We start from the raw sequence: 24,823 nt of genomic DNA on the forward strand, positions 1-24,823 counted from the left end.
ACTGGAAATACCAGGGAGACAGTGGGGCTCTCTGGGAAGACAAAGTCAGAGGCCAGGAGAACTGGACCTGGTGTCACACTGCAGTCATTAGATGGGGACTACAGTGGAGGGCTGCTGGTGGTGGCATCACTATCTACCAAAGAGGATGGAACACACAGAGGAGCCTAGGGGTTTGAGTTTCAAGGGGTCTCAGCTGGTGTCCACCACTCTCCTTATTTGCTGTGAGATCTTAAGAAAGTAACAGCCTCTCTGAACCTCCGCTTCTTCATCTCTAAAATGGAAGTAATACTAACCTGACAGAGTAATCAGGAGGATTAAATTTGATAAATTTGACTCATCTCCAGCATATTCTTCTCAAAATATTTTTCACATACAAGTTGCTCATTTAATCCTCAGTCTCCCTTGGAGTTGGGCTAGGTGCTGTTACTGTCCCCGTGTTAAAAATGAGAAAACTAAGGCTCAAAGCTGTTACCTGCCTAAGTTCACAAACCTAGAAGGTGGCAGAGCAAAGACTTAGACGTGGGATCCTGATTCCAGTTCCTGTGCTTGAGAAGAGTCGGCCTGGGGCCTCCCAGTGGCCAAGTCAGACCAGACCAGTTCCCCAGAGTTGCCCAGAGGAAAGGAAGAGCTCCAACCGCTACAATGTTTCATTTTTGTTAAGTGTAAACAAATATTTCAAGAGGTGTGGCCTCCAAAAGAATCCATAAAAGAGGCGTAGCAGGAAACCTTGTAGCTAAGGCTTACATGGCAGCTTTTCTCCAACTCTATAAACATGCCAATGTTAACTTATCACCACCATAGAGTCAGAACGGATTGTGTACCTGGGATGTGCAGATGGGGAAACCAAAGCTCAGAGGGCAGGTGTGGAGGGGCCTGCTTTATCAAACTGGTATACTGGTCCCATAGATTACAAATCATTTCCTCTGTGAATGGTCCCAACAGTTCCCAAGAAAATACTTGTGTCAGAAAATACCAACTTGAACATTTAAATATAAGAAGTTAAATCTAAATTAAGAAAATAAAGAACATTCACAATTAAAACATCTCTTTAAAGGAAAATAAAATGTACACCATTGTTTTCCTGCGATCACCCACATGTTGGGAAATAATTCATAGACAGTTCATTGTGGTGTAGTCTGAACTCTTGAATAGTTGGTGGTGTGTGGTTGGGGTGATCACTATGACAAGTTCATCTTAAAATATCAGTTTAACTCATCATTGGAAGCAGCAGTGAGAAAGGAGTGGTTGCTCAGGACTGACGGGGGTTTCTCACAGCTCTTTCATTCTTAGTTGTTCCAGCCCTGTTCTGTCTGTACCCTCAGTTGCTAAGGCTCATGCCACAATTTTTAAACAGGGTAACTCACCAGGAGGACCATGCTTAAAATCTTACAAAAGGAATAGCAAAAGCAATGATGAATCTGGGAAAGTATGAGAAACACACAGGATTGGTTTTCTGGGGCTTAGTCACTAAACAAAAGTACAATAAATAAGACACTTAAGTCTACTTATAAAGTCTGAAAATGAGGGAGGAAAAGTCTTAAGAAAAAGACTAAATATCAGGTGAACATTGGAATTCTGGTCCCTTATTTAAACTATGAGATCTTTTTGTTGTGGTTCAATTTGTCCATGGCTAAATGTGTGGCTAGTACACTTGTGTTCACTGGCGGAATGTCCTATGTCTTGGTAGAATTTTATACACTGGGCCTTATAAACACTAAACATTTGTAGAGTCTCATTCTCTCTCAGTAGCTGGTGAGTATTTCAGGCAAAGTTGAGATTGTTGGAAATACTCTTTATTTTTTAGGGAATTTGTATTAATGCACAAAATTGACAGGTTTACTAAAGTAGCCTGTTGCTAGGTTGAAAATGCCCATACATATTATTTTTTAATTGCTGTGTTTTAAGAATATATTGGGAGTTGTTTTTAAGTTCTAAATAGTATAATAATAATAATAGCTAACTTTTATTGTGCAGTTACTATGTACCAGGCATGTTTTAAGTACTTCCCAGATGCTAACTTGGTGCCACTCATATAGAAAGCGTTCGGTTAATTTGATTTTCTCATTTAATTACTCATCGGGCAGATGTCTTATTGACTTGGTTGAGTTCCAGCTCATTTTTTTTCTTATCTCTGTTCATTGATTCTAATATAAGCCATGAATTTTTACATAATTTTGATCTGATTGTCTTTTCCTCTAAGTTTTTCGAGGGTCAGCATCACTTTGATAAAAGAACCATGTGAGGCCTCCCTCCCTCATCCTCCCTGAGAGACTCAGGAGTGATAATCTCTTAGCAAACTGGTAGAGTTCAAGTCCCTGTAACTAACAATAAGCCTCGTGGCAATTATGTTAAAGTTAACAAAGGGAAAGAAAACATCTCACATCCTTAATGGAGAGAAACAGGTTGGTCAGACAGGGAGGAAACACTTAAGACATATTATTGAATTATTTAAATGTTAATTTGTGATAAATTGGACTTCATCAAAAATATTTCTCAAGAAAACAATTAGGCAAGCCACGAAAACTGGGAGAAAATATTCACAACACATATTTGACAAAGGATTCATACCAGATTGTATGAAGAACCCCTATAAATTAATGAGAGCAAATAAGTTAAAAATAGGCAAAAAGACTTGAACATGCTCTTCACAAAAGAAGGTATATGACTGGCCAGTAATAAGCACATGAAAAGGTGGAAAACATCATTTGTCATCAGAGAAATGCAAATGAGGTGGCATTATCACCCATGAGAATGGCTAAAACAAAAATGACTGACAGTGACAAATGTTGGTGAGGTTGTGGAGCAAGTGGAACTTTTATACTTTGCTGGCTGGAGTGCAAAGTGATATAATCACTTGGGGAAACTGTTTCTCATGAAGTTAAATATAGACTTTCCTTGTGACCTAGCACTTCTGGGTATTTGCCCAAGAAAAATTAAAACTTAAGTCCTGAAAGATTTGTGCAAAAATGTCCATAGCAGTCTTATTATATGAAAAGTCCAAACTGGAAACAAGGCAAATGTCCATCAAAAAGAGAATGGATAAATTGAGTCATCAGCATACGATGGAACACCACAATGAAAGGAGCTACTTGTGAAGCGGTCACATGGATGGATCTCCTAGGCACAGAGAGTGCATACTGTTTGACTCCATTTACATGAACTTCCAGCACGGGCCAAACTAATTACAAGATGAGAAGTCAGATAGTGTGTACCTCTTAGGGATGGAGGTGAGATATCTTGATGGGGTAGTGTTAACACGGTGTATCCGATAATTGTCAATCATCCAAATGAAACTTGGCATTTTATTGTTTGTGCAAGTAATTATTTTTAATAGTTTCAAATTAAAAAATGTTAATTTGTTCTTTGGACCAAGATCATAGAGCCCTTTGTAAGAATTAAGTCATTTTCTGATTTATAGTCTAAATTATTAGTAAAATGTAGCTAGATGCATCCTTATTACTTATCAGTTGCAATTCTAGTCAGTGCCTTATCTCCTCTCAACATCAGACTTCCTGAATTTTGTATTGTGTTTTATTCAGAGTGGGTTGGAATACTTTTTTTTTAATAGTTGAACCACAGATTGGGAGAAATTGGTGGTGGTTCTTGTTGTTGTTATGGAGTTCATTTAAACCAAGCCATGTCCACCAGGCCTCCGATGTTTATATGATCATCACATTAGAGACCACAGTGATGTTATAAATTAATTGACCAGGACTTTTCCTTTGCTTGAAGGTGTACAAGGGAGAAGAAGCCACATTCCAAATCTCAGGCCTCCAGACCAACACAGACTACAGGTTCCGCGTGTGTGCGTGTCGGCGCTGTTTAGACACCTCTCAGGAGCTAAGCGGAGCTTTCAGCCCCTCTGCGGCTTTTGTATTACAACGAAGCGAGGTCATGCTTCCAGGGGACATGGGGAGCTTAGACGATCCCAAAACGAAGAGCATGATGCCTACTGATGAACAGTTTGCAGCCCTCATTGTGGTTGGCTTCGCAACTTTGTCCATTTTCTTTGCCTTTATATTACAGTACTTCTTAATGAAGTAAACCCCACAAAACTAGAGGTATGAATTTAATTAATGCTACACTTTTTAATACACACATTTATTCAGATACTCCCCTTTTTAAGCCCTTTTGTTCTTTGATTTATATACTTCTCTTGTTTTACAGATTTAGCTAGGAAAAAAATATCAGTGTTTTGGTGCACCTTTTTGAAATGCAAAACTAGGAAGAGATTAAACTGGATTTTTTTTTTAAAAAAAAAAGAAAAAAAGCAAACCAGATACCAAAAGCTAGCATTCTTATGTTTTCTTTTAAATTTTCAGATTTGCCTTTATTCTGTTTTCACTTATGTCCTTTGTAAGCCTTTGATTTTTTTTTTCCCGGTTACAGTTTAGTAATTTATATTCACCAGTCACTTCTTACGTCTTGATCATCTATATCTGTGAACGTGAATCACAGCGTGTGTAGGTGTAGGGCTAGGATTTCAGTGTTGTCGGAGTCTTACCACACAGCAACGACGTCAACATGCAGAAGATGTGTTCACTCAGATAAGGCTGCCCTAAACAAGCATTTTGTCACTCAGTTATTTAACTGTGTTTAGCTCATTTAAATCAAAATGTGTACTTTAATCTAAAATATTTTAATAATCTGTATTTCTTATGATTTTAACACTATGAGCTGCCTGTCTAAGAAATCAAGTAACCAAAATGCACCTATAAATTATGGAGCATTGTAGATTTTACCACGTCGATTCATAGCAGTAACTTTAAGAGGGCATTGTGCAATAGTTAGTTGTTTCCTTGTTCAGCTACTTTAAAAGCTGCTTTAACTTGTTTGTTTGTCTTTGTATATAACTACTTCTAATCACTAGAGTTATTATATTCTGTTATGTTTGACCAGAATTATATGACGAGAACTGGTGACAGTTTAGTGCCTCTGCCCATTGTCCACGATCTACACTAATTGTGAGCAATCTTCTTATACATCAGCTCATTGTTTTTGAAAGATTTGCCTTTAGGCTGTTCTTCGAGGTATCAGTGAAGTGATTGAATTTCAATACCTTAATTCAGTGCACATAATATTAATCTAACAGCGGATGAAAATTGATAAAACCCAAAAGAGAGTCATCTAAATATGTGGTTCTATTTTTGTGGGGTTGACCTGGCCACGTGTGGAGAGGGAATGGTATTTGGTGGGAAGCACAGGGTGTTTGGGGGTCAAGGAACCTAGATTCTCTCCCTGGATCTGTCACTAACTTGCTGCGTGACCTGAACACGTCACTTTACCTCTCTGTGCCTCAGTTTTCCCATGCATTAAAAATAAAATAAAATAAATGAAATGGGGATTCTAATGTTTGTAAGTGCTTTGAGATCCTTGATCAACAGGTGCTATTGGAGTGCAAAGTGTTACTCTTGCATGTTTATTTTGAGTCATGAGATAATCAATTTTAACCCAAAGTCATTGGATTATTTATATGAAGTCCATAATGTTCGAGTACCTCAGGGACATTTAAGAGTTGGAGGTGCAAATATATTCCAAAAGGGTGCAACAGACACAGTGTATCCCCCTGCTTCTGTTTTTGTATATTTTTGCTACTTGGTTTTTCTTGATCATAGCTATTTTGTGCTTGGTCTATGTTGTCTTAAGATGCAGTATCCTGTACTAGCTTATAATATTCCCATACCAAAGTCATGGGGAAACCAACATTATTTTGTTTTTGGTTTATTTATACTATATTCTGCATACAGTACTTTAAATGCCAATTACAGTGCAATCTTTATTTATTGTAAAATTTTTTAAATGTACTTATGTACTAATTTTCCCTTGTAGCATGTTATTTTTTTGTGTTTTATACTTTTGTAATTTTAGGTCAGTCTTGTTTCTTGGCAACATCTGTAGTATTATCAATCTTCTGACATTTTCTTGTGTTTTTAAAGATAAGAGCATCTAGTGCATTAAATGCCAAAAAAAAAAAAAATCCATTAGCGGTGATTGAAACGTTTACATGTACCCAAAAAACCATAATCATCTCTTGAAAGAAAGTGCTAAGATCAATGAATTATTCTGTGTGCCTATTTTGATGTAGTAAGTACAAGAGGCTTCTGTATTTTGTTGTTGACTATAATAATTAGTTTCGATAGCCTTGCAAACTGATGGCATCAAGGTAAATATATTTTTGCCAAAGTTCTGGCCTTCCAAAACTCGTCCCTTATTTAAGTATGTGTTATGACCCACTCTAACATTGCATCTGCATTTTCAGAGACAATTTCATGCAGATGGTTTGGGGAAAAGGCATTTTTTTCAGCAATGAAGATTCAACTGAGTACAAGAACCCTGTTTGCAGGGGGGCAAAAAAAGTCCCTTTTTTTGAAACACTTCAGAACTGCTGCTATAAAGAAATTCTCCGAGTTGGTTGAAATTTTTTAAATGAATAATACTTTAGGCCAAAATTGCTATGAATATTGGATCTTTTTGAGGTTTTCCTACTACTATCTGTTTAACCACCAGAAAGCTGAAGTGTGTGGAACACTAGCTGTTGGCACTTTATTTTATTGCTCTCCATTATTTGGTATTCCTTATAATCCCTTTGGTCAAAAAGTTATTGCTCTATCTGGCACTGTTTTCTATCACAAATATGTATATGTGATATTGATATATAACTATATATATTGCCATTACACATGAACAATAAAATAAAGTGTTATATTAACCTTCTCTCTTTGCCCTTTTGCAATATGTAGGAATGAATGAGTAGCTTTCTGATGCTCTGTATGTCAAACCCACCCCTGGCCCAAGAAATTGCAGTCATGTGAAACAAACTGCCCTTTGTCCTCAAAGAAGTTGTTTAAAAAGGAAACTTTTTTAAAAGATTTTTTTCATATTATCTGCCTTGTTCTTATCAACTTGAAATGTTGGCATTTTCTAACCGTGTTTTGTTGGCTACAGTAATTCAGTATTCCTGTCAAAATTGAAAAGTGCCCTAATTGAATGTGTTTGAATGTTATCCTTGCACAGTTCTTTAAATTGAAAGACAAAATGTTTTACCTCACTGTTGGACATACATTCCAAGCTTTTCAACTCTAGGAGAAAAAAAAAATAGTCATATGTTTTCCTGTATTGTAAATTTTAGACTATTTCATATACATTGTATTAAAACTGCCATATCGATTTTAATGTATAGATTTTGCAAATACTATGCTATATGTAATACCTAACTGTATCTGTAGTGTATATGTAATATATTTATGCCCAATAAATGTTTTAATTCCTTCTGACTTAAGTAGGGTTTTTCTGCCATGAACAGGATTGCTTTTGTTGTTGTTGTTACTTTTCAGAAACTTAAGCAACATCCCAGAAGTTGCAAATTCAAATGCCTTTGGAGGCCGGGCAGGTGCCATAGTGCAGGCTGTGTGCTGTGCCATCTAAATAGGCAGCTGCAGCCCAGCTCCTGCTGGTCGAGGTCCTGCAGCATTGCCGGCCACAGTCACATACGCTGATGTTTCACAAGAAGGCGACAATCCAGATTTCCCTCTATGGGCCAACTGAAATGTGACTGTGGACCAAAAAGGCCCATGGGCTGCCAGTTTAATTCTTTGTCTGGATATGGATAAGGTACCTTTTTGCCAAACCTTCCATCTATATGCCAAAACTCGGGAGCCCAGGTCTGCCTCTGCTCACCTGGACCCGGCGTGCCCCTCTCCGTGGCAAACTCAGTTTTGGCCTCCCTCTTTCCTCTCTGGGTCTCAGGCAGCAACAACAACAGCAATCAAGCATAGTGATCCTACGATGGCCGTGGTTTCATCATCATGTTTAGATTGTTTTGCTAGGAATTCCTACCATCTCTTTTATTTCTGAGGGAAAAAAAATGTATGGAGAAACTAATTGTTTATAACTCAAAGCGCACTTTCTTATATAAAGGATGATAGACATTCTTATGGGTAAAAATGACAAACTGAACACAGCAAATTTTGCATGCTCCTGACACTCCACTGAAAATAGAGCAAAGAATTTTTTTAAGTCACAACTCCCCTCAACACTGGGAAGAATGAGAGAGAAATGATTAGCACCAGAAGTTTGGAAACCTAACCGAAGAAAGCTGAATTCTAATTTAGCGGGGAAGAAAATGAGCAACAACTCAATTTACATGCAGAATAGCCTGAAGCCTCAAAAACTGATGGAAGCATGTCCTTTTGAAGTGACAGTGAATGGGGAGAGAATAGTATTGGTTGAAAGCTGTTTCAAATGCCATTAGCGGCATAAAATCCGTTCCCATGTTTTCTCAGCTGGACACTGCCCCTCCACCTCTGCAGAAGCCTTTAAGTTTATCCTCAGGAGAAGGTGAAATGGAAAGTCCCTGGACTGGGAGGCACAGTCCACAGTTGAGAGTGAAGGTACCATGTCAAAAACGGGATTAACTAAACACAGGCGTGCGGGAGAATGTTAGTCTTGCCTGAAGCGCCTTGTAGGCTGAAAAGTTCTAAAGATCTTCAGTGAAGTGGTTCAGCCCGAGCGCTCTTTGCGGTCCTCAGCTTTGGCTGTGCAGGAATGTCACCCAGGGAGCTTTTCAAAATCCCTATGTCCACAACACACCCTGCATCAATAACATGAGTATTTCTGGAGCATCTGTGTTTTTAAAGCTCCTCAGCTGATTTTATTATACAGCCAAGATTGAGAACCGCTGCCCTAAGGTGAAAATCAGTCAACAATCCTCCATCAGCTTTTTAGTCCTCCAGTTGACCAAGGGTAACCTGACCTCTGATGAAAGCCACCAGCATGAATGGAAAGTTCAAAGCCAACAACGTTGAAGAAGCAGAGGCTAAGGGAAAAGAAGCTTCAGGAAACATGTCTCCGGAGAGATGAGAAGATAAGTCATCTGTAGACTAAGGATAGGATGCTATTGAAAAGGAACACTTGAAGAACATGGAAACGTTCTCGGAAATTAACAACTCAGTAGAAGAGTTGGAAACTGGAATTAAGAGAATAAACCAAAAAATAGAGCAAAACTAATGAAAAGATAAAAGGTTAGGGTCAGACCAGGACATTCAATATCCAAGTAATAGGAACTCCAGAAAGCAGGCAAATGTAGGGGAGCAAATCATGAAACACGTGAGTTTCCAGAGTGAAGGCATGAGGGTGCTCAGCACAGTGGAAGAAAATAGGACCTCCACCAAGCATGCCGTCTTCAAATTTCAGACGCTAGGACCAAGAGAAGCTCCCAAAAACAGAGAAAAATGAGTAGCTTTATACTGCTCATTAGCAACACTGGAAGCTAGAAATCAGTGAGGCAAGTATATCAAGATTTTTGAAAGAAAAAGATTTCCCACCTGCTTACTCTCGGTCAAGTATAAAGTATCATGGAGACATTTTTAGAAATGTGAGATCTCACAAATATGCCTCCCATGCACCCTTTTTCGGGAGGCTACCAGAGGATGTGCTCTTCCCTATGAGTGAATAAACCAAGAAAGAAGCATCCATGGGATTCCACCTCCATTGCTTTTCACACAGGTCAGAAGTTGGCTCCCTGGCCCTTTACCCCAGAAGGATTTATGCAACTTTCACCTTATCCCTTCCCCACCCCTAGTCACCGTGTGCACATAAGCTCACACACACACACTTCTCTAAACACAGGGACTGCACAATGATCCTTTTAAACATCGCTCAGGATATCTGGCCTTGGGCTAATTAAAACTGACAGTTAAGGGGGCCGGCCCTATGGCGTAGTGGTTAAGTTCAGTGCATTCTCCTTTGGTGGCCTGGATTCCTGGGTTTGGATCCTTGGCACGGACCTACACCACTCATCAGCCATGCTGTGGCAGTAACCTGCATATAAAGTGGAGAAAGAGTGGCACAGATGTTAGCTCAGGGCTAATCTTCCTCAGCAAAAAAAAAAAAAAAAAAAAATCTGTGTACAGGTATCCTTTATTCAGCATGGTGACTAAAAGAATTTCCCACCTCCGCTGCTAGACTCTAAGTGCCTCAGAAGCTGGGAGGAGGGAATGTATGTCGAGGGCAAGTCTCACTCAACTCTGCAGCATATAGCACATTTTCTGGCTCATAACAGAAGCTAAAACATGATTTGTTGAACTAAGTTGACTAATTTGATAGAAAAAGTTCACATAGCAGTGATGTGATCCATAAGACACTTGCTGCTCCAAACCATAGTCTTTTGCCATGGGTGTTATTTTTGATGCAATATTTTGATTTTTTTTAAGTTGAAGTAATTATTAATTTTAAGTATGGAAATTTCACAGAAAATACTGAGATTCCAGATTCTGCTGAGTTTTGAAAGACCTGATAACTTTAGATCTTGCTCTGGAATGGTGGTAATCAACAGAGGGGCATAGTAGCTGACCTTGTTGGTTGGGGCCTTTGCTCTGCGGTTGACCCCATTTCCCACCAGACGCCTGGCGTGGATAGGGATGATGCTGCCTTGCACTCGGCTCCATCAAAAGTGAATAAACGGGACAGGACTGAGTAAGGACATCCATCAATTTGCTTCTCCATAAAAGCAACAGAAGGACTGGCAAAAAATTCCCCAAATAGTTTTGAAAACTTTTTCAGAACTCTGGAGGATAACCAAAGGTGTGTAACAATTTGAACTTTGGTAAGAAGAGCAGGTTCTGTGGTATCTTAACTCAATCTCCCTCCCCTCTCCCCAGCTCCACCGTAGCCTTGAAAACTGGCAGCTCTGCAACCACCGGAGGGATCTTGCTGGGTTTGGAGCACCTCAAAATGTCTCATGCCCAGAGCTCTCACTATTGGCCTTCTCTCACAGCTCCCGGAAAATCCCCATCTGCAGGAAGTTATGTTGTAATTTGCTTCAGAGCTCGCTCTGTGGGAAAAGCCTTATACCCAGTTCATTTGTTGAAAAATGATCAGTGCAATGGTTTACCCCTGCAGCTACTTGAGGCTGCAGGACCTTTGCATTTGGGGCAAACAAGAGCCTGGCCACAAACTTCAAGATCTGGAGAATAAGATGTCCACAGGGGGCTTTTAAAAGCTTGTAACATAGTTCTTGGGGTCTAGAAGGCCATGTGTCTGTGCAGTATTCTCAGGAAAGACCTGAGAAGGCCCCAGTCTCTCACATCTGACTGATCTCGAGGCCTTGTACCAACAGGGAGTGAAGGCTCAGGCAGAACTGTAAACTCCTGATGCATTGATGGTGTACTCCAGCTTACAGAACCACTGGACAATGAGTGGAGGACTTACTGGTTTAAGGCATTTACTGAAATCTGACCAATCATTACCTGACCGTTAAACAGAACAGAAATCCCAGTGGCCAGCTGCAAAGAAAGAAGTCTAGAAGGATGAAGTCTGAATTCATAACTCGTCTCACTCTAATAGGGAGTAGGGAGGTGAAGGTCAAAGAGGATTTTAGTCTTTTTTTTTTTCTTTTGAGGAAGATTAGCCCTGAACTAATGTCTGCCACCAATTCTCCTGTTTTTGCTGAGGAAGACTGGCCCTGAGCTAATATCCGTGCCCATCTTCCTCTGCTTTATAGGTGGGATGCCTACCACAGCATGGCTTGAAGCAGTGCATTTGTCCACACCCAGGATCTGAACTGGCGAACCCCCAGCTGCCAAAGTGGAACATGTGAACTTAACTGCTGTGCCACCGGGCTGACCCCAAGGATTTTAGTCTTAACTGTAATATTTTAGCCTTTTATGTATTTACATATTGCATAATAAAAATTAGTTTTATGGTAAATAAAACCATATTGAAGAAATAAAATTCCTCCCCTTTTCCTGAGCCAAAGGATAAATAAAGGATGCTTCTTAATTTTTTTCCCTAGGACTGAAGGTACAGATTTTTTTTCTATCCAAACAAGTCATAAAAGAAACATGTTGAATTCAGATAAACAAAATTTCCTAGAGATATGAGCCATTGAATGCTTATGATTTTCCACTCTTGCATTGTTTCCCAAAGAGAGGAAGTTTACAAGATAACAGTAAGCTGTACATGGTCATCATCTTTTAAATTATGTAGTTTTTGTCATCTGTACTAGGGAAAATTGCAACTGGCATATCAACGAAAAACAAGATTAAAATGGGTATTTAAGTTTACAAAAGAAATAAAACAAGTAAATGAATAGCGCAGGTGCTATTCAGATATGGCAGGTAGCACAGGGCTGATAAGCAGATTTCTACAGTCAGAACGATGCACCGTGGATGCTGCCTCCTAAAATACAGATGAATCTAGCAACGCTACGCAATGTTTTAATTTAACATCTGCAAATACATGCTTTTTTTCTCCAGGTGAAAAGAGTTCTGTTTTAGGGCAAGAGAAAGAGTGGGAATAAAAATCAGGATCCACACACAACTGGAAATTGAACTGAACCAGAAAGTTTGTAGAGCTGATCCCTACCAGCCTCCACCACCTGTGTTCACCTTCCTGCGTTATGGGGCACATTTCCATGTTAAGGACTTAGGAATATCCATATAAGTGAGAACTGGCTTTTCTAAAGTTAAGGTGTCTTTGCCCAAACCCTGAGGTTCTGTAATGTTATTTTTTGCGGAGCTGAGATAAGATAAAACAGATTTCGGTTTCGCGGTGGGCAAGTGAGAGAGAACGAAAGTATAACGGGCTTCTTTTTCGTCTGCCGCTCCTGCCTCTGGGCGGTGGACTGGGAGCACCCTCGCTCACCTCCAGCTCCATCCACTTGGTTCTCCATAAGTTGCTGTGTTCTCCCAAGACTCCCTCCCAGACTTAAGTGCATTATTCCAGGGATAGGCTCCCAGCCATTTGGGATTAAGACTCAAATTAGTCTTGCTCTAGTGTCTGGAACTGCAAGAAGAAAAGCTTGAAAATTTGGGGCAGCTGATTTTCTCAGTGTAGAGAAAGCCAGTGGTCAGTGAGAGGAAACAAGCTGGCAGGAAAAGAAGCAAGAATGCGATACAGGATCCCTAGTGGAGGCCCAGTTTACTCCGTCCTTACGTTCGCTAAGTGAGATCCCTTCCCCTGCTTTCCTCGTTCCCGTTTGTCTTTACGCTTGTTGGACTTGGGTTCCTGACGCCAGAGACCAGAAGGTTCCCAACTAGGACAGAAAGCACTTAAGACATTTCCTATTGCCAAAGGGACTTACTTAAAATAGAATGTACGAATGTGCAAAATGGGCAACCTCAAAGATTTTTTTGCAGGAATTCATTCAAATTTGGCCTTTTCTATGTTTTTATTTTGCTTCTTACCTTTCAAGCAATATACACTGAACTTAGGAAAGCTTTAGGGTTTTTTTAGTAAAAAAGTGCTGAATTAGAGCACTTGTTAGTGCGCCCTTGCAGCATGTCAAGTCCTTGACATGCATTATCTCATTTATGCCTCATCACAACCCTTCGAGGGGAGCGCAGCTGTCCCCTTGAAGCACAGGCTGCTTAAGTAACTTGGTCAAGGCGTTTAAGTAAGCGTTGGCGGAGGGTCCAGGCCTGGCTCCAGTGAATTTCTGAGGCTGGTGTACTCTGACCCAGTGCTGTGCTGCCTGCCAAATACCCTTCAGGACCTCTGCTGTTGTGGTTGTATTGAACTGATGTGAACAAGAATGGTACCCACATTGACTTTCTCTCATAAATACTGTGGTGTTAAAATCGGGTGTAAACAAATACTAGAGGGCCAGCAGCTGTAGCTGTGACCTTCAGGCTCGAGTCTCGCCCTTCACTGCCACCCTCTCCCCTCTTGGTAAAAGAAAAGGCACCAGGTTACTCATCCAACAGTCAGATGTTTGACTAAGGGATGATCGTCCCTCTGCACAACAGACTGAGACTCCCCAGAAGCAAAGAGAGAGAACTCTGGGTTCTGAGCCTTGGTTCGTGCCAATGTAAGGCAACTTGACCTACACAATCTAAAGTCCTTAACTTCATGATTCTACCAAGACTGGACTCTTCTGAGATAGGTGGGCTTCTGTCCAAACTACAATTAATTTCCCAGCCAATCCCAGCACTCGTACTACTCAGGGAACACACCACGTTTCTACAAAGCTTGTTTCAGATGCTACCACACAGGGGTTAGGAAATAAAAATGGTATAGAAAAAAGTAAACATATGGAACCAAGGGTTCTGAAGGTTCTGAAGACCTTCGTGTTGGAAGGCCAAGGTTAGCTGAGGCATCCCGTTGAGTTCTTGCTAGGTTTCTCCAGAGGAGTTCTGATCTCCAGGAAATGGACCCGTTCACCCATGGGCCTGCCCGTCCTGAGGTCTTCAGCCTTGCAGCAAGGTCAGGCCCTTCAGAACCAAGCCCTGGGATTTTCTTTCCCTCTGTCATCAAAGCACCTTCTAGGCATCTTTCTGGTTTGGTTTATTCAGCTTGCTTAATAAGAAGGGATTTGCGCTCATTCGTTACAGCAGCAATAAAAAATGAATACAGTATTTTTTTTAAAAAAGGATATTTGTGTAACCATGGGATGGGTGAGGTGGTAAGGGTAAAAAGAAACCTAAAAGCTAGAAAGGAAAAGATTGACACATTTAACTAATTAAAATAGAGAAAATAATTGCAAAATCTCACTGACAAAGGATTAAAATCTTTAATATGCAAAAACTCCTATATATTAATAAGAACAAAAACAACCCAATTAAAAAAAATAGACAAAGCGAATAAATGGGCATTTTATAGAAGAAATGTAAATTGCAAATATAGGGAACAATGTTCAACCCTGGTACATGTTAGGAAAATTGAGAAATATTTGATCCTTTGGCAAAAATTTAAAAAATAAATATCTCACACTGGAAAAAATATGGGGATATAATCACGTATCTCTCTGGGAAGATGTAAATTGTTACAACTTTTTGGAAAAATCTGGAAATATTTATTAAAATTTAAAATGAACATATGCTTTAACTAAGCAGACATATTTAGAAGTCTAAAGAAATAAAATGAATTTATATGTAAGTATGTGAAAGGATGTTTATTTCAGCACTGCTTATTACAGGAAAAAAAGGCAATTTAAATATTCCTTTATAGAACGATGCATTTATATTATGGACTACCTTAGATCTATTAAAAATGAGTTAAGGGGCCGGCCCGGTGACACAGCGGTTAAGTTTGCTCCCTGCTTCAGTGGCCCAGGGTTCGCCAGTTCAGATCCCAGCCACAGACCTACACACTGCTTATCAAGCCATGCTGTGGCAGGCATCCCACATTATCAGGTAGAGGAAGATGGGCATGGATGTTAGCTCAGGGCCAATCTTCCTCAGCAAAAAGAGGAGGATTGGTGGCAGATGTTAGCACTAATCTTCCTCAAAAAAATTTTTTTTTTAATGAGTAAAACCACAAGAAAAGATTGATATACCTTGTAATTATAGATACAAAAATATTCAACCAAATACTGGCAAAGAGAATCTAGTAACATATAAAAAGAAGGATAAACCACTGACAAATGGATTTATCCCAGGAATGCAAGGTGGGCTCAATATATGATAATCAACCAATGTAATACACCATATTAATAGAATAAAGGACAAAGCAATATCATCAGCTCAATAAACACATAAAAAGCATTTGACAAGATCTAAGAATCTCTCATGATAAAAACACTCAACAAACTAGGAATAAACAGGAACTTCAACCTAATAAAGAGGATCTCTGAAAAACCCACAGTAAACTTCATACTTAATGGTGAAAGACTGAAAGCTTGCCCCCTAAAATCAGGAATGTTCATCCTTGCTACTTCTATTCAACACTTGTCCTGAAGGGTCTAACTAGGATAATGAGGCAGGAAAAAGAAGTAAAGGGACCCAGATTGCAAAGGAAGAAATAAAATCATATTTGCAGTTGACGTGATCTTGTATATAGGAAGTCCTAAAGAATCCACAAAAAAAAGTTAGTGCTAATAAGCCAGTTCAGTAAGGCTGCAGGATATAATTTCGATATACAAAAGTCAATTGTATGTCTACACACTAGCAATGAACCATACAGAAAGTGAAATTAAAAAACCAATTTTATTTGATAGCACCAAAAAGAATAAAATATGGCCACAACTCTAGAAGGACCCACAACTAAAATATACAACTATGTACTGGGGGGATTTGGGGAGAAAAAGCAGAAAAAAAGGAAAAAAAAAAAGATTGGCAAAAGTTGTTAGCCCAGGTGCCAATCTTTAGGGAAAAAAAAAAAAAAACACTTAGGAATACATTTGATAGAACAGTGCAAGACTTGTACACTGAAAACCACAAAACATTGTTAAAAGAAAGTAAGGACCAAAATAAGTGGAAAGATATCCCACGTTCCTGGGTTGAAAGTCTTAAAATTGTTAAGATGCCAAAACTTCCCAAATTGATCTACAGATTCAACAGATTCAACGCCTATCAAAATTCCACATGCCTTTTTTTTTTTATTAAGAAATTGACAATCTGGGGGCCACCCTTGTGGCACAGCCATTAAATTCGCATGTTCCACTTTGGTGGCCCAGGGTTTGCTGGTTCAGATCCCAGGTGTGGACCTAGCACTGCTTGTTAAGCCATGCTGTGGCAGGTGTCCCACATATAAAGTAGAGGAAGATGGGCACGGATGTTAGCTTAGGGCCAGTCTTCCTCAGCAAAAACAGGAGGATTGGCAGCAGATGTTAGCTCAGGGTGAATCTTCCTCCAAAAAAAAGAAAAAAAGAAAGAAATTGACAATCTGATTTTAAAATCCATATGGAAGTTCAGGGACACAGATTAGCCAAAACAATCTTAAAAAAGAACAGCAAAGTTGGAGGTCTCACACTTTTAAATTTCAGAAATTATTATACAGCTACAATAATCAAGATGGTCTGGTGCTGACATAAGGATAAACATGTTGATAAATGGAATAAAATTGAGAATCTAGATGTAAACCCATATAACTATGGTCAATTGATTTTCAACTAGGGTGCCAAGACTATTCAATGGAGAAAGGACAGTCTTTTAACAAATTGTGCTGGAATAAGTGGAAATTCATGTGCAAAAGAATAAACTTGGACCCGTACTTCACACCATATACAATAATAAACTCAGAGTGAAACAAAGACCTAAATTTAAGAGCGAAATCTATAAAAGTCTAGACATTCTAGAGAAAACATAGGAGTAAGTTTTCACCACCTTGGATTAAGCAACAATTTCTTAGATATGACACAAAAAAACATAGGCATACATGCACAGAAGATAAATAGGACTTTATCAAAATTTTAAAGCTTTTCTGCTTCAAGCACACTATCAAAAATGTAAAAAGACAACATATAGAAAGGGAGAAAATATTTGCAAATCATAATCAAATCAGGGACTTGTATCCAGAATATGTGAAGAACTATTACAACTCAACAATAAGACAACACAGTTTAAAAAATCAACAAATGATTTGAATAGACACTTCTCCAAAGAAAATATTCAAATGGCAAATAAGCACATGAGAAGATGCTTGACATCATTACTTACAGGGAAATGTGAATCAAAACCATAATGAAAGGCTGTCCTGTGGCCAAGTGGTTAAGTTCACATGCTCAGCTTCAGCGGCCCATGGTTTCATGGGTTCGGATCCTCGGTGCGAATATGACACCACTCATCAGGCCATGCTGAGGCAGTGTCCCACGTAGCACAACCAGACACACTCACAATTAGAAAGTACAACTATGTACTGGGGGGCTTTTAGGGGAAGAAGAAGGAAAAACAAAGAAGATTGGTAACAGTTGTTAGCTCAGGTGCCAATCTTTAAAAAAAAAAAAAAAATACTATTATGAGATATCACTTTACACCCACCAGCACAGCTATAGTCAAAAAGACAATAACAAATATTGGCAAAGATGTGGAGAAATTGGAACCCTCACACATTGTTGGTGGGAATATATGAGGTGCAGTTGCTTTGGAATATGGTTTGGCAAATGCTCAGAAAGTTAAACATAAAATTACCATATGACCCAGAAATTCCACTCCTAGGTATATACCCAAGAGAAATGATAAAACATGTCTACACAAAACCTGTACACAAATGTTCATAGCAGCATTATTCATAATAGCCAACTTCCATCAACTGACGAATGGATAGACAAATGTGGCATATCCATATCCATACAGTGAAATATTTACCCCCATTCCCTTGACCCACAATACTCCCTAATGTGAGCGTTTCAGATTAAAAAAAAAAAAGTTCTAAATATTCGATATGATTCCTCCACTTGAAAGTCAAAGCTCCCACAAGAATGCATTAGCCTTCCTCTCCATTGCCTGCTAATGTGGAAAGACAGTGGGCTTGGCAACTGTCACACAAGTCAAGACCCTGGTTGGACCACTGTAATTGTTAGCTATGACTGCATAAAAGCCACCTCAAAACTCAGTGGCTTAAAACAGGAAGCCCCAGGAGTCCTTTGCAAGAACAGTTTCTAGAAAGATGAGGCAGGAGACAGATTGCAGGCAGTGAAGAATGAGTGGTGGTGAGGGCTTGTAGGCAGTGAGGTCTGCGGTGAAGGAAGGGAGAGAACAGTAGCTGGACAGGCAAGGAAAACTGAGAAAAGGATGTGGTTGGTTGTCGCTGTTGATTTAGTAAACTAGGAAAGACTGTGGCATTAAGACTCAGGGCATGACGCTGATCTCGAGGAAGGAATGGAAGCTGTAGGAGAAGGTATAAACAGTGTAGCAATGTTCCACAGAACATGGAAAGAATGAGAACTGAGTGCACAACTGAAGGACTTAGCCTTAGAAACCAGAAGAGGTATGTCTTCGTCTTGAGACAAAAGGTGAGAAGAAATAGTGGGTGCAGGTGGGGCTAAGTGTGGAAATGGAGGAGACGGTGGCGAGAAAGTTCCTGTTTGAAGAGGCCTCCTTTCTTTCAGTGAGAGAAGGAATGAGTCATCTTCAGCAGGGAAAGGCCTGGGGGCATGGTTTGGAGCTTGGGGAGAGAAGACAGGGTTTAGAATGAAAAAGCTGTCATAAGAAAGGCTGAGCAGCCTTTATGGAGATCCCATCATCAGCAATAAGTAATTTTAATAAGTAATTTTCTTTTCTTTTTTTTTTGTTGAATATAAATCATCTTTATTGCTAAAATTTAATTGACAGTGTTAGGGAGAAAGAGTCACCGTTACTACCAAAGATGTGAAAGTTCCCTAGTAAAGACGGGACCCAAGGAGCAGTGTCAGGAAGGTGAGTGACTAGAACTTAATGAAGATGTTGATATTCTCACAGGAGCTCAGACCCCAAGGAAGAGAAAAGAATCTCCTCAAGGATATGCAACAGGGGGGGTTGGAGGCACTTATAATTTGAAATGTGACATGATTCTGTATCCTAATCCTGTAAAGTGGGAGCCAGAATAAGTACCACCGGGTCCAGGACTCTGTTAATAGTGAACATTGATTAAGCACTTCCTGGGTTTTCAGCATGGGGCTAAGCCTCTTGCAAGCATTATTTCTTTTAGTTGTCACAACAGTTATTTATAGGATATTGTTATTTTCCTTTTACAGACAGGGAAACTGAGCTTTAGAGAGGTTTCTTTTTCAAGCCCAATGTGGCAGACTTTGTGTTAGAAAGATGGCTGCAGCCATCCTTCCATCCTCTGCAATGGGGCCTTGCCACTCCCCCGTCAAAGGGCAGCATCTAATTCCCCTATGGAGAGCCCCTTATGGGGTTGTGACTGCTTCTACCAATAGAGTATGGCTGAAATGACTCTGTGTGACTTCCAAGGCTTTGTTATAAAATGCCATGCATCTTCCACCAGCTTCCATTGGAACACTTGCTCTGGCTGAAAAAAAACCACCACGTAAGAATTTTGCCATCCCAAAGGCTGCCATGCTGGAGTATCACCTGAATGTCGCTGAGCTCCTCGCCGACAGCCAGCATCAGCTGCCATCTGTGTAAGCGGGCCATCTTGGTCTCGTATCTGGTTCAACCTGGTCGAGCTTTCAAATGACTGCAGCTGCAGCCAACACCTAACTTCGACCTTATGAGAGACCCCAAGTAAGAACTGCCTAGCTCAGCCTTTTCTGAAGTTCTGACCCACAAAATAGGTAGAGATGGTTGTTGCTTTACAATGAGTTTTAGGGTAATTTGTTACACAGCAACCAGAATCAGAACAGCCTCACAACAGCACTGAGCAGCAGAGCTAGGATTCAAATGCAAGCTTGTGTATCTTGGATGCCAGCACTTGACCACTTCATTCTCCTGGATGTTCCTCTTTATATATCCCCACATCCAGCATAGTTTCTCCCACAGAGCATATGCTGAACAAATATTTCACCTACCTTTTAGATAGATGCCTTCTCATCTCTGTTTTCTCTTCCACTTCCCAGCAAATCGACATGACCTACTGTGTCATTGTCCAACATTGCTAAAACATAGCAATGGTTATTAAAACTTTTATCACCTTATTGCCAAGTAAATCTTCAATACAGTCAACCAATCACATCCTGTTACTTTTAGGCTTTGGCAAGTCAAAAAGCCTTCATTTTCTAGGCTTTGAGAGAAAGATTATGTCTTCCTTTTATACATATTAATCAGAAATTATCAGAGTCTTCATATTTCTCATCTGGATTTTTGCTAGGCATAGTAAACTTAAGGAGGACAAAAACGCAATAGACACTGGGCATAAATGACCTATTATGACTGAGGGTTCATGAGTTAAATAGAGTTGAAAGTTTAAACTTGTACAGAACCTAGCTCTTAAACTCTTTAGTGCTTCCTTTTCAGTATTACCACCTCTTTAAACAATAAGGCGGTTTTTTTTAAATGATCTATCCATCTTAAAAACACCTGTATCAGCAGACGGCAGAACATACTAGAAATCATGCAGCAAATTAAATGTCAAGCAGGAATGAGTCAATGTGCTCTGTGTTTCATTAGCACCATCCAGTGAAGTCACAAATCCTGCCTGAGTTGAAATCTAAGCCACACCAAGATCATGAAGCCTGTGCTCAGATCTGTTTTCCTCTTGAATTCTAACGGGCTGAGTTGCTACTACTGAACTTAGAAACAGGCTATTCTTGAGTCAACAATGCCGTTGTAAATGTCATTCAATGAGTACCTGTCTCTGTTTATGGGCAGCTTGTCTTCATATCAAAAGAGAGCAGAATCTTATTGCTCAAACACCCCACCCTCCTCATTACGATTTCATTACTAGATTCTTCTCTAATATTCCTGAATAATACCCCTAATCTTGACATGAGCGATGGACCCAATCTTCACAGAGGACACCTTTCACATCACCCAAGGTGGTCATTCTCAGTGGGAGCCTTGCCTGAGGAGTGATGCTGTTTTCTTTCATTCATTAACTACTCCAGAAGTCAGGGTCTGGAGCCCAACACGAGCCACCTGAGACCCAGGCAGTGGCTTTACAGTGTCAGCAGCAGCGCCCGGCTCCTCCTCACCACATTCCCAATTCCTACTGTTTCTCTTTTTTCTTCTTCTCCAATTTGTTCCTGCTTCCCTGTGCCTCCTAAGATAACAGAAGGTTTGCAAACAGGCTGTTAGAGTAGTGAGGTATTATTGTGAAATAGCAAACATATGTCTTTGGATAACCGTAAGCAGAATAAGTCTCAGGGATCCGTGACACACTATTGCGAGTCTCATATTTCACTATATGTTTATTACTTCACCACCTGAAGATCTGGGGACAGAATATCACAAATAATGTGAATGCTTGAGGTTAGTTCTGATTTATCTATTTTATTTATCATAAAGTTAGTCTTGTTTTGCTTCTAATTCTGCAAAGATGTCCTTGGGTCCTGAATATTGGATTTCCTATTTTATTTCAGGAATTCTAGGTTTTAGGTAGAATAGGATGGTGGCTAAGGATCTGGAGTCATGCTGAGGTTTGAATCCTGCTCTGCCCTCACTGGCTGTTCCTTGGGCAGACTCCTTAAGGCAGATAACTGCTTATCTATCCTGATTCTTCTTCAATAAATTGGAAGTACCAAAAGAGCACCAACTTTGCTCACTGCTGTATCCCTGGTACCTAGGACATTGCCTGGAACGTAATGGGCACATAATAAAATTTACTGAATAAGTAAATGTATGTATGAATATATGAATGTATGAATAATGCTTACCATATGAATTCCTTTCCTTCACTCAGTTATTCACTATGGCAGAAGATATCCTGCTCATCTTTCTGTTTCCCACAGCACCTAACCCAGGGTTTTGGATTGAAGTATCCATCAATATTTTTGAACTTGAGTACATTTGAACTGAAACACATCACTGCATAATTCAAGCATCTTCTATTCCTTCCTGGTGGACAGCACATTACAGGGAATCAAGAGAAAAGGATGGCATGGCAGAGTGACATCAACTCTCTCTTCTTGCCTCTGGCTCTTTTCTCCTTGGGCTTTGCCCCTGCAGGGGTAATACCTAGATGTTTTTTTCCTGACTACCCCGCTTAGCCTTCAGAGTCAATAAAACTGATCCCTAGATGATGAACATCTTTCATAACAAATCAGGCACTAGTCTCAGGTTCTAATCCTGATTCCTCTGTAACCAACCTGTATAACTCAGCAAGTCACATCACCTTATAGAGCGGTGCTGGGCTTCACTCCCTGTAAGGAGGAATCCTGCCTCACAGGGTCATTGTGGGACACATGAATGTGCAAGAACTGTGAAAAGGATGACGTGGGTAGCAATGCTCATTTTTTTTAATTAAGACATGAAACTAGAGACTCGTTTTTCTATGAGACGTAGGGCATAATACTCAAGCCATTACAAGCCAGTCAGTCTTTTGTAAGATCGTGCCACACAGACCTCAACAGAGATACTTCTAGTACTATCACACAATTTAAAAATCATGGTTTCTTTAGGATATGTTCCCTTAATCACTCCACAAATATATATGGAGCACTTTCATTGTGTCAAGCACTGTTTTAATTACGGAGGAAAAGTTAGGAAGGAAAACCCCTGACTGTGTGGGTTTACATTCTAGTGGGAGAGCAAGATATGTAAAGAGATAATTACCTCTGAGTGATAAAAACAATGAGAGAAGAATGCTCAGGATGTCTGTACTATAGTAGCCTAGAGAAAGGGCTCCCTCGTGGAGTTGGGGAGATGGTGTCAGTGTTGGAGATTAGGAAGTAATAACTGAGATGCGTCTTAAAGAATAAGCCAACACTCAGCAAACATTGAGTAAATGAATGGTACTTGTGGCATTCTACTTGGTAGTGAAGATGGCAGAGCCCAGAAAGGGAATGAGGAAAGGAGGGAGACAGTTCATAGAGGAATTACCAACATTCAATTTTGAGGATGCCAAATAGGAGGCTGAAGGGGAGAAAAACTGGCAGAATCGAGTAAGAGGTCTTCGGGTCTTGGGAGACTAGATTTGCTTTGTGAGGAGCTCAGACATTATCCTGCTGGAGACGGGGAGTAATGGAAGAAAAGGACTGACCTGGGCATACCTTAGATTAGATGGGTCACTCTGGTTGACACTTCTTCCTTGAAATTATTGAAATGACAACATTGAGATATACAAGTTCGTGCGCCATTCTTAGCCCACTCTCCTTGTTTCTCTGGGCGTGAGGACCCAAAGTTAGTCCACACCGGGGAGTTCTGTTTTAATCTTGGTATGTTTTCTGTATGGAACGTGGATGGGGCTTTTTTTTCCTATGATTTTTACTATCAGCCTTTCTCCCAGGGTTACTTTCATGCTGCAAAAGTAGACCTGCTGAGTCTGTCACAGCCACGGCTATTCAACTCCATGCAAGATACATTTGCCTGAGCAAAATACATTTGGTGCAAGGTGCAAAGTGTCTCGCTAGATATTGAGAGGACCAGAAAAATAATGTCAGTCCCAACCTAGTACTCTAGGGAGATTCATAATGAAGAGTGGTAACTACATCGTTGACTTTCACAAAAGGTGAACTTTAACGAATATGTCATTTGCTAAGAGAAATTCACCCACCCCTCACCACTGCCTGCACTCCATATTCACTGGTCATATTCTACGATGCCTCTACTTTGTCATACCAATTTATGATTTATGAAGCGCTTTACTCATCATTTCATTTGATCATCATATGAATCCTGTGAAATACTAAATCTAGTATTACCAACCCCATTTGACAAATCAGTAAAGTGAGGCATTCAGTGACCAAACCAGCACAAAAAGCCAGTGTTTTTACAAAATACACAGAGCTCAGACTAGCTCTCCCTGGCCTACCAAAGAGAGTGCAAGACTTTCCTTTAGGATTGCTTAATGTCCTCTTAAAGTGCACAAGAAATGCAGATTGCTTGTCCAGTAATGAATCCAATTTCAGAAGCCGTCCAGGAAAATGCCAACTTGTCTTTAGCAATGTTTTTGGCTTTTAGAAGCAGGTATGCCCTAAAACGCACTCGATAATCCGGACACAGCATGCAGTCTTGTGGGCACGGGAACTTTAGTGCTGTCATGCTTCCCACAAAATAGAACCAGGAAAATTCTCAGAACCAAGGCATCTCTCTCCCCTCCCCATCCTTCTCCTCCTCTTGCCCCTCCTCCTCTTCTTTCTTCTCTTTCTCTCTCCTGTTCTCTTGTTTCCTCTGCTGAGTCATAACTCTGGGCCCTCATAACTTAGCTTGTACATGGCTTAATTTGCTTTCAATTCAGCCCTGACTCTATATAATTTCAAAAGTCCAATGCTCACTACCAACTCATCTTGCTTTCTGAGTATATTAGTTCAAAATCTCAAGAGAATTTAATTGGCCCAAGTCATCTCCTATGAATAAAGTACTCTTGGGTCAAATGATCATCCATGGGTCAATCACCTGTGGCTAGAAAGTACTGACTCCCACAGTATAAAAATGGGGCTACCTAGGCTAGGTTTTGTTTTGCTTTGTTTTTTTGTGAGCAAGATTCACCCTGAGCTAACATCTGTTGCCAATCTTCCTCTTTTTGTATGTGAGCCTCTGGCACAGCATGGCCACTGACAGACGAGTGG

The 24,823-nt window shown here is 40.1% G+C and overlaps 1 protein-coding gene and 1 long non-coding RNA gene across 11 annotated transcripts in view; both read left to right on the forward strand.

Annotated features, from left to right (window-relative positions):
- The window catches only part of FNDC3B (fibronectin type III domain containing 3B), a 357,265-nt gene that overhangs the window by 325,470 nt on the left and 6,972 nt on the right, over nucleotides 1-24,823 (forward strand). For 5 of the 10 annotated variants that reach the window (XM_008512875.2, XM_008512876.2, XM_070583132.1 and 2 more), the window contains one exon: nucleotides 3,733-7,274. The exons of 2 other annotated variants lie outside the window; for them this stretch is intronic. In XM_008512875.2, the coding sequence (XP_008511097.1) occupies nucleotides 3,733-4,044 (312 nt within the window). In that variant the 3' untranslated portion in view covers nucleotides 4,045-7,274. Of the gene's footprint in view, nucleotides 1-3,732; nucleotides 7,275-11,500; nucleotides 11,731-24,823 lie in introns of those variants that run through there. 3 more of the 10 variants (XM_070583131.1, XM_070583133.1, XM_070583135.1) reach the window with 1 other exon arrangement.
- Nucleotides 18,306-19,883, forward strand: LOC139077097 (uncharacterized). Its single transcript, XR_011529326.1, has 3 exons — nucleotides 18,306-18,670; nucleotides 18,990-19,073; nucleotides 19,645-19,883. It is a non-coding gene; the product is annotated as an uncharacterized lncRNA (long non-coding RNA).

This window comes from Equus przewalskii, chromosome 18 (assembly GCF_037783145.1).
Source record: "Equus przewalskii isolate Varuska chromosome 18, EquPr2, whole genome shotgun sequence".
NCBI lineage: Eukaryota > Metazoa > Chordata > Mammalia > Perissodactyla > Equidae > Equus > Equus przewalskii.